Source organism: Staurois parvus, unplaced genomic scaffold, assembly GCF_062004578.1.
Source record: "Staurois parvus isolate SC_StPar_1 unplaced genomic scaffold, SC_StPar_1.0 ptg000929l, whole genome shotgun sequence".
Classification (NCBI taxonomy): Eukaryota; Metazoa; Chordata; class Amphibia; order Anura; family Ranidae; genus Staurois; species Staurois parvus.
Genome location: NW_028318725.1, coordinates 835176 through 848086, shown reverse-complemented (window position 1 = coordinate 848086; position 12911 = coordinate 835176). Strand labels below are relative to the sequence as shown.

Below are 12911 nucleotides of genomic sequence, written 5' to 3'. Positions count from 1 at the left end.
ACTCCTAAGTCCTTACATACTATATGCAGTCTTCAATGTGCATACATGACAACTGTACATAGTTCTCTGCTTTTCCTCTCTCATTACTAATTATGCTATGCTAGTGAATGCCAGCAGTCATCTGCGGTGTGATGTCATATGCTTATGCCTCTGATAGGTTACCTTTTTAGGTTTGGGTATACCATGATAGTTTGTAAATGGGTATATGTCTGAAATATACAGGATTTATACAGTGCCAACAGTATGTGCAAACATTTACAAAGTGGAAGGAGACAATACCGTTCTGATACAATTCACTGCTCTTAGAGCTTACAACCTAAATGGTAGGCTCATCTCATCACAAAAACAAGTGATTGCTCGGTATTTTGCCTCTAATACTTGCAAACCTATGACCTGATTGTTTGCAACTTTTAAAAATGTTGTTTTTATTGTAGGGACTACTTTAAAATAGAGTTGTGGCTAGGTTATGGACATTAAAATATTTATATATGTACCTATTAAGTTGCAGATACATTCAGGAAATTTCTCCCCTAACGTTCAGAACTGAAGCATTGAACTCATTCAAGTCCAGTCTCCCACTCTTTCTCAGCAAATGCTCTGGGTTTACATTTGAGATTGGAAGGCTGGCAGGCTGCCAAGTCTCTTCTTGGAGGGGGAGCAGAAAAAATGAGCTGCTGAAATGGAACTGAAAGTACTTTGTTGTACACGTTGAGGATGACGCTGCAGCCTAAAGGGCCACGTGTTTTAAAGCTTTTTAGTTACTTGTTAAGCATGTCTTAATATTGGAACGTCTATAGCTTGGCCTCAGTCCTGCTTTGGAGCAGTATAGCAAGTAGTGATATTTTGAACATACAGCTGACGTACGGTGCAGTAAACCAGTTCTCAAATGTGGTGGCTGCATTTTCTTTGGGGGGGGGGGGGCTTTTTATCCTTCACTTTCACCTTGTGATCTGAGTTGTAAGATTACTAAAGCCTATGGGCGCATTTACAAACATGGTTGTGTTTAACAAAGTCCACATACTGTAGTCTGTAGATCTAGGGCAGTACTTACCCAACCACACACCCAGTAATACATTCCCATACATAATAAAGGGTGCCTGCCTGCCAGTACCATCCAGATGGTTTATAATTGTTACTGTCCATGCACAATGTGTGCGGTTTTATTGGTGGAATAGTGTACTGTATATTTGTAGCTCTCTCATTCTGGATTTTAATGTCTTAACCAGGTTATTAGGGTGACAGTTGGCATCCTCTTTTAGTGGTTGGTTCAAGGTATACTAGTACGCTGTGCACAGACTGTCTCTTTTGGCATGTCTTGCCCCAATTTCAACATGTGTCATGCAGTCATGATGTCTGATCTTGTGTGATACCAGAGCTATCCAGTTGGAATAAGACGAGGGAAACTATAACATTTGACCCAGGGGTTAAGAAGTAAAAATTTGGCCTTGTATACAAACATCCTTAGTAGTTAACTTGCTTACAGAAGAAATGACATTTAGCAGACATACTGGTAGATGCGTAAGTATTTTCTTGTTATTTTTGTCTGTTGCACTGTTTAAATGTGCCTGTAGATATGATGTTGTCAGAAAAAAATTTTAGCTTTGCAAATTTGTATGAAATGTTTGATGTGTTTGCGTGATGCCATTAGTGACCCCTCTTCCATACAACTCTGGCACTTTTAGATGCGGCTGAAAAACAATCTAGATGAAGTTACTGCAGCAGGAACATGCCAAGACCATGCCATCGAGACTCACAGAAACTGGATGCAGCATGGAGGTGACATGTTCATTTTGAGGAAAGGGTTGGAAGGATGTGAAATGGGGAGTAAGTGTTTATTGTATAGTTGGCAATTCTTGTAAACCTAGTCCACCAGGAAAGTTATAAGGCCCATAAAGTATAGAATGTATGTAATCACTGTCTTTCTTAAAATATGTAAAATTAGTGTAAGAAGCCATATATGGCTGTTAAATAATAAAGGTTGTTAATAAATAAAATAATACAGCTATCAAAGGCAATTCTGTTAGGAGATGGTACAGGTACCCCCCCCCCCCCCTCCACTGTTGTCAAGCTTTCCCTTTTGTAGGCCTTTTAAAGAGCAGGGCATTTAGTGTCGGTCTGTATACTGTATAATAAAGTAGAACTATAGGCAAAAAATTTTTTTTTCATTTTAAATAGAAAAAAAATCTGACGGGTTATAACCCCCCCCTTACTCTTTTTGCCATGTGTCCCATTGGGGAGATTTACTTTCACTTCCTGTTAAAACAAGAAGTTTGAGAAAATCCCTGCAAATTAAAGGAATCCCTTGGGGTCCCCGGTTCACTAGAACTAGGGTCCCCATTCAGTGATTTTTCCCTCTTTTCTGGGGATTTTATTTTACTTTCACTTTCAGTGATAATGTAAACTGGACAAATAGAGAGGATGAATCTCCGAACACATACAGCAATAAAAACCTAATAGTTGTAATAACCCATCTCCATTCTATCCAAAATTGAAAAAAGTTTTGCCTTTTAGTTGTACTTTAATTATAGATTATATATACACAATGTGAATGAGTAAATGTCCATGTTGAAATGTAACTGTACTTGCTCCAATTCATAATACTATTAATAAAGCAGTAGAAATACATATATCAATTAATTTAAATTTAGCAGTATTTGTAAGAAAATAATTAGCCAATACACAAGTAGAACGCAAGAGTCTAATCTCATTAAACATAAACACTTGTTAGTTAATATAGACGGAGAGAGTTTAGATAGACCAATGTGTTGGGCAGTTTTAATTAAGTCTATCTAAACAAAACCCAAAAACCAAAATGTAATATATTGTAGCTTACCAGTCCTTAGATGTAGTGGCTGCAATTTGTTGTTTTTTTTTCTTTATTTTCACTTGATGATCCTTTGAATAACATATTTCCTGTCCCTGCATGTCTACTCTTCTTTTTTTTTTTTTCTCTATTTTTTTTTTCTCTATTTTTTTTTTTTTCTCCACTGTATCTATGGAGGGAGCCATGATTGTTACACATGCTGGATTCCAAGCTTGTCTGCCTTGGTTCATCTCAGTTACATATTTGTGCTTTATTTTCAGCTCACAGGAAAGACACTGCTTTTCAGGCAAGATGAACAGGTATTTTCTGTACTTGCTGAAAATGTTCTTTATCATAAAAAGTGAGATCCAGTGCAACTACCACACCAAAGGACTGGTAGACTGCAATGTATTACATTGTTGTATTTGGGTTTTGATATACTTTACAATAGATATTTTTAAAAATTTTTTGATTTAGAAAACAACTTGAACATGACAAAATTAATCTAGCATAAAACACATATTCGATACATACAAGCTTAACCCCTTCCTGCCCAGCCCTGGTATCCCTTTAATAGGGTCTGTACACATGGGGGGATGGGAAGGATTGGCAATCATGTGACCCCTCTGATTGGCTGTCATAGTGGTCACATGATTGGGAGCTGGTCCCACTGGCTACCAACTGGTATTGGAGACCAAGAGCTGTCTTTGACAGCTCAGTATTTGTGCTGGGAGTGTGTAGTAAGCATTCTCTCAGCATAGAAACACTGGCCACCCAGTGACACATATGTACAACATGTGGGCGTTAAAGCCCACTCTTTTGCAAGCGCACAAGTGTTACACAGATGACTACAGGCTAATATTAAATAAGGAAGAAAAAAAAAACATTGTAGAGTACATCAGCCCATAACAAGACATCAGGGAACACTTCTAATTGTTCTGACTTTTTTCTGCATTGATGCAAGGTGAAATTGTTTGGTAGCCATGGAATGTTTGCACAATACTTGAATGAAATCTGTGCACAGTAATATTGCTCTTTGTCATGCTTTTAAATAAATATAATATTGTGCAATCAGAAAACAGACAAAGGACGACAACAAAGCATTGACAGGTACACTTCTGTTTCTTTGCTACTGCATGAATCAGAATGTTGTGCTGCATTGAGTAATTCAATGCTAATGCTAAACAGTCTTTTACAAGAGCAGTGCACTATCCACTTGTTAATTTTTGTTTTATTGTAAATAAAAAAAAAAAGTGACAATTATGTGTAGTACTATTGCTAAACATTTATTTTACAGCAGTATATTTGGACCTGTTATTACCGTACCACCATTTCTAACAGTCTTCCCTGTTTTCTAGATTGTGCCTCTTTATTGATACATTAATAACCTTATGTTGCAAGGCTTAGTAAAATCAAAGAGCGGTCATGAAAATGAGTTCATCAAGTGATACATTTTACAGGAGAGAACATAAATCTGATGTAAAATATAAATGCACAGTCCCATGGGTGGCTCCAGAACATAGCCAAATCCAATATAGCGTGTAAAAAAAACCAAAACAACATTTTGAAGATAAATATACACAATTGCATCCTCTGCTATTTCTGGCTACCCAAGTTTCCCAAGCTCTTTAGATAAATCATTTGCTGGTTTTCCCCTCCCCTTATCTGTCCATTGTATTGCCTAGGCATATAGGGTAAAAGAAAACCCAATGGCGATTATTTCCCAAGATGCATCTGGATGGTCTAGGAAATGCATGAGCAAGAAGTGCTGGGATTCAGCTCTATATTTAACTCTACAATGTATTTGTTTTTTTCCTTTTTGCACAGTGTGATGTATTTTTGGCTGTTGTTGTGGGGCCACCCTTGGGAATGTTTATTGAATACTCTTGCACTTCAGGACCACTTTAAAGTGAACCAATTGGAATGGAAATATGGGAGCTGTCATTGCTGACTTGGTTTTGCATACACTGGGCCTGTAATTGTAGCTTTTGCTTCACTTGCCTACTGAATCATTGACCTGGAGCAAGCGAACAAGAGTTATGATTTTCATAATTCACATTCTGATGCTTGCTTCATAGCAGTGTCAGTGGGTAGTGAAATCAGGATGGCCGTCCTGGAGCTTGCACTTTTAAAAACCAAGTGAGCAAAGATGTTTCCCTTGTTTCCAGTGTTGCTGGTTCACTTTAAAAGAATACTTGTAATTAAGTTAAAAAAACAAATTAAATAACCCAGTTATATAAAATTAGGCACCCTTCAATGCATATAGATTGTAGCAGCAAGTGAAACCGTTTATTCCTGGGATCCAAGCACCTCCATTCCCAACCGTCAATATGTAATTCAGCTTTTTCAAATTTTGACCAACTCCTACAATTTTTTTCAGAAGGTCAGCACATTGCATTGTGGAATGTAGATCAGGGAAGCCAGTGCACATAGTAACAGAAATCCTAAAAGCTACATTAAAAGTTCAGGTGGTGGGGAGGGGATCGTGTCCCACAGGCCCATTTGTCGGGATTATGATGTTTTCATCAGGGAGATTTCCCTTCACATAATTAAGTTAGTTTTTTTTTACATTTCTGCTGACAGGTTGCTTTAGAATCTATTTGCAAATGTATTGTGACACCCTCCCAGGACAGACATTTTTTATAATTTTTCCAAATCAGCACAATTAGGGCTACATCTAATTGATGGGTTTCAAATTATATATACATTTATTCAAGGACTTATGGCTACAGGACAAAATTGTGACATCTGTAACATCTTATTTGTTGCATAGCAGATTTGAGTAGGCCTTCAAGTTTGATAGTTGTTGTTTAAAGTGTCTGTAAATCCTAGCAATTAATTTCTCTTGTATAATCTCTTTGGTCTGAAAGCGTTTTGTTGTATGTATTTGATAAATGCAAAAAATACCTGATCTTAGCAGAAATCTTGTAAGCTGATAACTTCTTATACACATCAGTTAACATTGTTTCCATGTTTTCTGTGGACTGCAGAATACCCCTTTCCCTATATTGTACAGAAGAGGAGAGAGCCATGTGCCTTGTAGTCCCAACACACTTTCTGTTCTAGCGTGAAAAGGCTTCTCCTCCATAGATACAGTACAGTAAGTGAGCATTGTCACCCTAGGGCAGAAAATATGTTACTGGCAGGATTACTAGGTGTGAACATAAAGGAAACCGAAAAGCCTGAAAAATGAAACTATTGCAGCCATCTCATCTAAGGACTGTAAGCTGCAATATGTTCCATTTTTTGTTATGGTTTTAGATGAGCATTAATGAGGCCAAGAGCTCATGCAGCCACACTAACTGTGGGTTACACCTGGCATTGGCTTTGTCCAGTGATCTGAAATCAGTCATTTTTTTTCCCCCTGCACTATATGAAAAGCTCTCACCTGCCCTTTACCTTCTATGAAATCTTCCTTCTCCCAATATGTTCTATTTATGTATAATAAAGCATTCTGTAAAGTGGTTAATCTTATAAAATAGCTCCTGTTTTCAAATGGCATTTGACAAAAAAGGGAGCAAATTCAGCAATAGCTGTTCCACTTCTATATGCCCCATATCTTGATTTACAATTTTTTTTTTTTTTATGATTTTCTAAAGTATCAGTTTACCAGTTTTTGGTCTACTTTTCCTACCAAGTACACTCCATGATTAATTCACTTCAGCTTTCTATTTATAATAATTGGCACCATACACACATGCAAATTAAATGTCTAATCATTCAACATTTGTCTGATAAGCATTCATGGAGTGATATTATATTTAATCTGAAAAGGAAAACGGTATTTATTTATAATTTTATTTTTATTTTTGTGATCTGATGGAAAGTGAGTTTCCATGGTAATGGTTTAAATGATGTGACTGAACGAAGTTAAAGAAAAATGTAAAAAAAATATGTTTGGAACTTTTCCATACAACTCTAATTTAAACGGAGATTTATAAAAGGTTGAAAAGCTCAAAATGCACATGCCTGTGAGGCTGGAACACCTACCACTGGCTCCTTCTACGTACAGTAAGCCTGATGTTCTAAAAAAAAATAGCCAGAAACTAGGAGTTTATTACTATCAATCAGATTTAAATCTGCCTTGAAAGTCTAAATGATGATAATTCAAAAGGCAGACCATTATAAAGCCCAGGAAAAAGAAGTACAAACCTGCTTGAACTGTAGGATGCTGTCTGAATTATTGCTGTAGGAAGTGGCTAAGATTTTAGATTTAAAGCTACTTTCACACAGCGAAAATGCATAGGCGTTTTTTACAGCACTTTTGCCGCGCTTTCTGAGCATTTTTAAAGGACACATGACTTAAAAACTGCACCAAAAATGCTTCTTAGAGGCATTTTCGTGGTGTTTTTGAGCCGCTTTTCAGGCTGTTTTCCATTGATTTCAAAGAGAAGAGGTGTTTTTGGGGCATTTTTTTTAAACTCCCCAAACATGCCCCAAAGCTGCTGCAAGCAGGCGTTTTTACACAGCACCGCAAGCACAACGCCTCAGTGTGAAAACATACATAGATATGCATTCAAATACATAGGGAAGCATTTTTCTTTGAGTTTTTCAGGCACTTTTTTTAATGCAAGAACGCTTCAAAAACTCCTCAGTGTGAAAGTAGCCTAAGTAAACTGTACAGCTGTTGCTTTTACTGAATAGCAATCATAGCTCAATGTTTATCAACAGTCTAAAGAAAACTCTACAGTCATGCTATTCATCTAGCTTGTCCACCCTTTATTTTTTTTTTCCTCCGTTATAAAATATCTGTCAGCACTACTAGTATTTTTGGCCTGTACTAGCAGGTTTTCTTTTGTTAATTCTGTACTTTCTATGGCCTAATACACTTTAATTCTTCATTGTTTAACTCTTATGTTTGACAGCTAAGAGCCAAGTGTTGGCTGTTAGTAGTTAGAGGGAGGCTGTTTTTTTTTTTTTTTTAACATCTATTTTGATGATTATCTTGACTAGAAAGGTTTACATACAGATCTGGAACAGGAAGGGGTTAAATCATTATGCGTTAAAGAAATTCTAATTCGGCATGAAAATGTCTGTCATTTGATTAAAGACCTGATATACTCAACTTGGATGTTATCATTCAACAAGTGCTATATGTACATATGTAAAAGAAATATATGCCACTGCATGTCATTTTTGTAATCTATACATAACATATCAATTTCATAGCAAGGAATAGCAATTTCATATCTTTTTGCTGTGTTCAGTATTATATTTTACAAAGGAGAATTGCATTTAATTCTATATGCTTTGTTGATTCCTGCACAATATATTGATATCACTACAGGGATCTATTAAAGTAAATGCAAAGCCTGCAGTCATTTTATATTTTCTCAGGAACTAAATGAAAATGTTGTTTTCCTTACACTTTTCATAAAACCTTTAAGATGTTGAATTTAGCATAATAATCTGTTTGTTAATGTTCAATGGACTATGAGTAACTGTGGTCTTTCTATAACATAGAAGGTTTGCCGTTTTAGCTCTATACAGGGCCATGTACAAGGTCTTCATTACATTTGTTAGTGGATTTCATTTTAGCCTTCCTTGTCCCAGCATCAAATGTCACATTTGTTAAACCTAAATGTGATTCATTTGAACTGGCAGCACATTTGCCATTTGATCTGACTGTAGTTTGTGATGTAGTTTATCGATTGCTGCTGTGCGGTAAAGCTGCTGTTTTTTCATTGTAATTAAAATCCAATAGCAGAAGTGATAAAATGTGAGAGCTTTGTTCTCTAGCTCGTTCCTTTTTCTGTAGATGCTGGGTCACATCAGCATTAAGTAAATGCCTATTCATTAGGTCCATTATCACCCCTCCAAGGGGGCTATGGCTAATGCCTGACCCCTGCCATTCTTTACACTCTGGTTTCCAATGATCCATTTTTAAGGCAGAATTTCTTGAATTTTATAAAATGAATATAACTGTTATTTTCAAAGTCAATTTGGAAAGTGTAGTGAAAGATCAATAAGAATATTTTAGGCTAACTGCATGTTTAAGACACACACATTCATTTTTTCGGTACATTTCTTTAATTTTTTTTTCTTTTGTGAACTAGACATTTTGTTATCTGTTTTCATGCATACAAAATGCCATTTAACATTTTTTTTTTAAACTTAGCATGGTGGACATACAATATACATATACTGTACATACAAGGATACACTGTATTTGTTAAAACTGCTAAACTTATATTTACATGAATGTGTTTTTGTGTTCTTTGTTTTTATTATTCTTATTTCGTTAGTTGCCTAAATATTTTTCAAAGGAATTAGGTCACTGATTAAAAATCGTTATGAAATAAGTGTGTGTTGGAAACTTAAGCCTGTTTCCAATTACGGCATAGACCAGTTTTATGAAGTGCTACAATTTTTTTCAGTTTCTTGTAGTTGATGGTAAATTCATGACTGCAGCATATAGTATGTACCCCATGAGCATTAGGCCTTCATTCAATAAAAACCTACATATGCAGATGAATAGAGCTCATAATAGCTCATCATGCTTTTTTCAGTTGAGCACACAGATTATTGTTCAAGGGAATGGAAAATACCAGTTTTAAAATAGCACTTTAAATAGATATTAATACCTCAACTGTTGTGATGTTTATAATTTGTTGTTGTATGCTACAATAAAAGGGACTTTCTACTTACATTGACAGAAAAATGCTTCAGTCTAGTACTCGTGTACCCCCTCCTACTTTGGCTATTGTGCTGCAGGATCCTGAGTGATTAAAGTAATTTTCCACCTGAACCAATATAATATTGTTGTATTGAGTGGATAAGGGTTAAGCTGGCCATACATGGTTCAGTTTTTTATTTTGATCAGTCAGTGGGCTGAAGGAAAAAAAAAATAGAACCAAGTTCCCTATCCACACATTCGGGGGGATGAGGGAATCCTCTCTGCTGTGTTATTGTATTTTGTCAGCGGGGTCACCCACCTGCTGTCAGAATACCCAGGTCAGCTCTCCAGCCACTGATTGAGTGGCCTTTAACCAACAGGGCAATTAAACAGAAGTCAATCAGTAGAACAATTTTTTTCAACTGCAGTGGCCATACATGGATCAAAATGTGTTTGGTCCCTGCTGAACTGGCCAAATATTGATCAATCTATGGTCACCCTTAGAACTATCATCAGGTTTTTATTGCTGTTCATGTTCCCTTCATTGTCTCCCAGTGAAATGACAGCAGCTGAGAGGCAATCGAACCTTATACAGTTGTCACTGAGTCAGGAAGAGAGGGGAAATCCCCGCAGTGTGAATAAAGACAAATGTTGAAATCTTACACAGATTCTTCACCACTGAAAACTTTTAATTGAAGTACCTCTGTAACACTGGTTGACTCTTTCAAATAAAAAGAAAGTTGTCAGAGAACCTGTTGTGGAAAGGTGTTTTCGCAGTAGGGAATGCTGATGGATAGTAGATGGAAGTAAAGTCCCCATGGAAAAAGCACTACTTTTGCCAACACAACAGTCCTTAGAGATGGGACATGTGTTGTGTGCTATTCTTGTTTACTATAGTGTATTGCTGACAACTACATTTTACTATAAACATACTTCTTAAGAAAATTTGTCCTCATTTTAATAAGTTACATGTTTAATAAGTTACACTGTTGGGGTGCACTCACACCTAAAGTTTTAACTGTACCCAGGCACCGTTCACACCCTTGGTCCAGTTTCTTATATAGTGTGAGCGCGTCAAATCATGCCTTGGAACAGTTAAGTGTACCATGACCAGGATCACTTTAAAGAGGTGGTCCCAGGCATGGTTTGCTTGTGGCTCTGTATGGTTTGCTACAGGGTTGAGCCCAAATCATGCCTGGGCACAGAATGCTTCCAGGTTCACTGACCATGGAGCAAGGATTACTGTTGTCTGGCTGGCACAGGTGATGATACACGCATACCAACTACCTTATAGCTTATAGTGTTTAAACTGTACTCCGTGAAAGTATATCCTGACTATATTTAAACTTCTGCAACCAAATTGGGATAACACCTACTTTCAATGTGTATAGAGTAAATTTTTAAAAATGACAGCTTACCTTTTTAAGTACTCTTTTCTGAAAAGGGGGCTGGGGAGTTGTTTACCACAGTCTGTACTGTACTGGCAGATCTCCCTATCAGTTGTAAACTAAACTTGCTGTCTCAACAAAGGATTAAAGTTCTAGAAGCTGGGCTTCTCCATTGTGTATTAAAGAGTGTAATCTCCATGTATCCCTCTTTGTCACTGGGGACATATTAAGGGTCCTCTCATTTTCAAATTGTTCAGAGTAGCTTGCAGTCTGCCTAGAGACCTGCTCCATACAAGCACCCAGAAAGGCAAGAAATATGTTTTAAATTATTATTTGGTATGCCATGTGAATAGGAACACAAAACAAACATATAGTGGTAGCGTCTCAAATGTTACTGTAAAAGTGGTAATGCACAGAAAGACAGTGTGAAGTCATCCTGGATTCTTGTCTGTTTGTCTTTTTTGCTTTGGAGACCCCTGGCATATGGAACTCAAAGAGATTTTCAGAAAAGAATAGCATTTAATGTTTAACAATTTCACTGTAATGTTGAGTTTTTGTTGACACATAAGCTACTTCAGGAGACTGTGATCTTTATGGAATGCACAGTATCAAGAAACATAAAAGGAAAGTACAGGAGTGCTGGGGTTAATATGTGCAGTAGTACTTCTATTTGTAACAAACTGTGATTCAGATGATATGCATAGCACTATACTAACAGAGAAGATGAGTATTTATGTTTTGGCTATTTTATGCTGAAAAGCGAATCCACTTTGTTACATTTGTACAGCTTGTTACACTCTACAAGGTTACAGTGCTACAGCAGTTGTGCATTGTTGACCAACCTAAACTCAAACAGAATTGGATTCTCTATGGTTCTGCCCTTTTATTTTGAGCAGAGAACCTGCTGATTGTTACATTTATACAGTTGATTACAAGCTGCAAGGTTGAAGTGTGGCGGTAAAGCATGTTCACTTTGCAGAGTGAATTTCCACTTGGTGAATGAGGTGAAACTGTGATTACTTGATTGGGTCTATTTTACATAGTAAACTTCTAGGGAGACATGTGAACTGCTCCAGGTGAGTGCCGTAGATGTATGGCCCCTCCACATACACGTCAGTGCTGTCCCGTTCCGTTATCGCAGGTACAATGTCAAGACACAAAGGTTAGCCGCACAAGCAATGGTGTAGCACATATAATCCTTCACAAACAATGTGGTAAGAACATCACAGCTCCAAGTCTGGACATTGTGAAGGATTCCGATAAAGGATTTTATTTGCTACACTGTTGCTTGTGCGGCCAACCTTTGTGTCTGGACATAGTGAACTTCTACCACGTTTACTAAGCTAAATGAACATTCATCTGCAAAGTGAATATTAACTTTGCAGAATGAACTTTTTCTACTTCTCCCCTAAATCAACCCCATTGTTATGGAAGTTGTTCCTTGTGGAGATAACTAAACAATCTTCTTACCTATTTTCCTGGAAATCTCCACAGAAAACTGTAATATGGTATCTAACCTGTGTTCCATGTATAATACTGGTGCTATAACCTTGCTATGATTTGACTTTGAGTTTAAGTTAGCTTGGTGCCCATCTACAGATTTTATAGGGATTATAAACATTAGAGCTGGTTTGTATAAACCGCTAATCCTGACTAAAAATGTTTAATGTGCTGTAGACAGTATTGGTTTATGTCTGGGGGGTCATCAACCGCAATCTACCAGATGATCATGACCAGGTGACTGGTAGATTGTGCCCCTGACTTTCTGACCTGCCATCTGCAGAGCCTCAAACACAGGGGAGTTACAGGTGAAACTCGAAAAATTAGAATATCGTGTAAAAGTTAATTTATTTCAGTAATGTAACTTAAAAGGTGAAACAAATATATGAGATAGACTCATTACATGCAAAGCAAGATAGTTCAAGCCGTGATGATTATGGCTTACAGTTCATAAAAACCCCAAATCCACAATCTCAGAAAATTAGAATATTACATGCAATCAATAAAACAAGGATTGTACATAGAACAATATCGGACCTCTGAAAAGTATAAGCATGCATATGTACTCAGTACTTGGTTTGGGCCCCTTTTGCAGCAATTACTG

General features: G+C 36.9%; 1 protein-coding gene across 1 annotated transcript in view; it reads left to right on the top strand.

Moving 5' to 3' along the window:
- Nucleotides 1–1682: 1682 nt before the first annotated feature.
- Nucleotides 1683–12911, top strand: part of RFX3 (regulatory factor X3) — a 286275-nt gene continuing 275046 nt past the window's right edge. Inside the window, exon 1 of the mRNA XM_089656696.1 lies at nucleotides 1683–1824. Within this exon, the coding sequence (XP_089512822.1) occupies nucleotides 1683–1824 (142 nt within the window). The remainder of the gene's footprint in view (nucleotides 1825–12911) is intronic.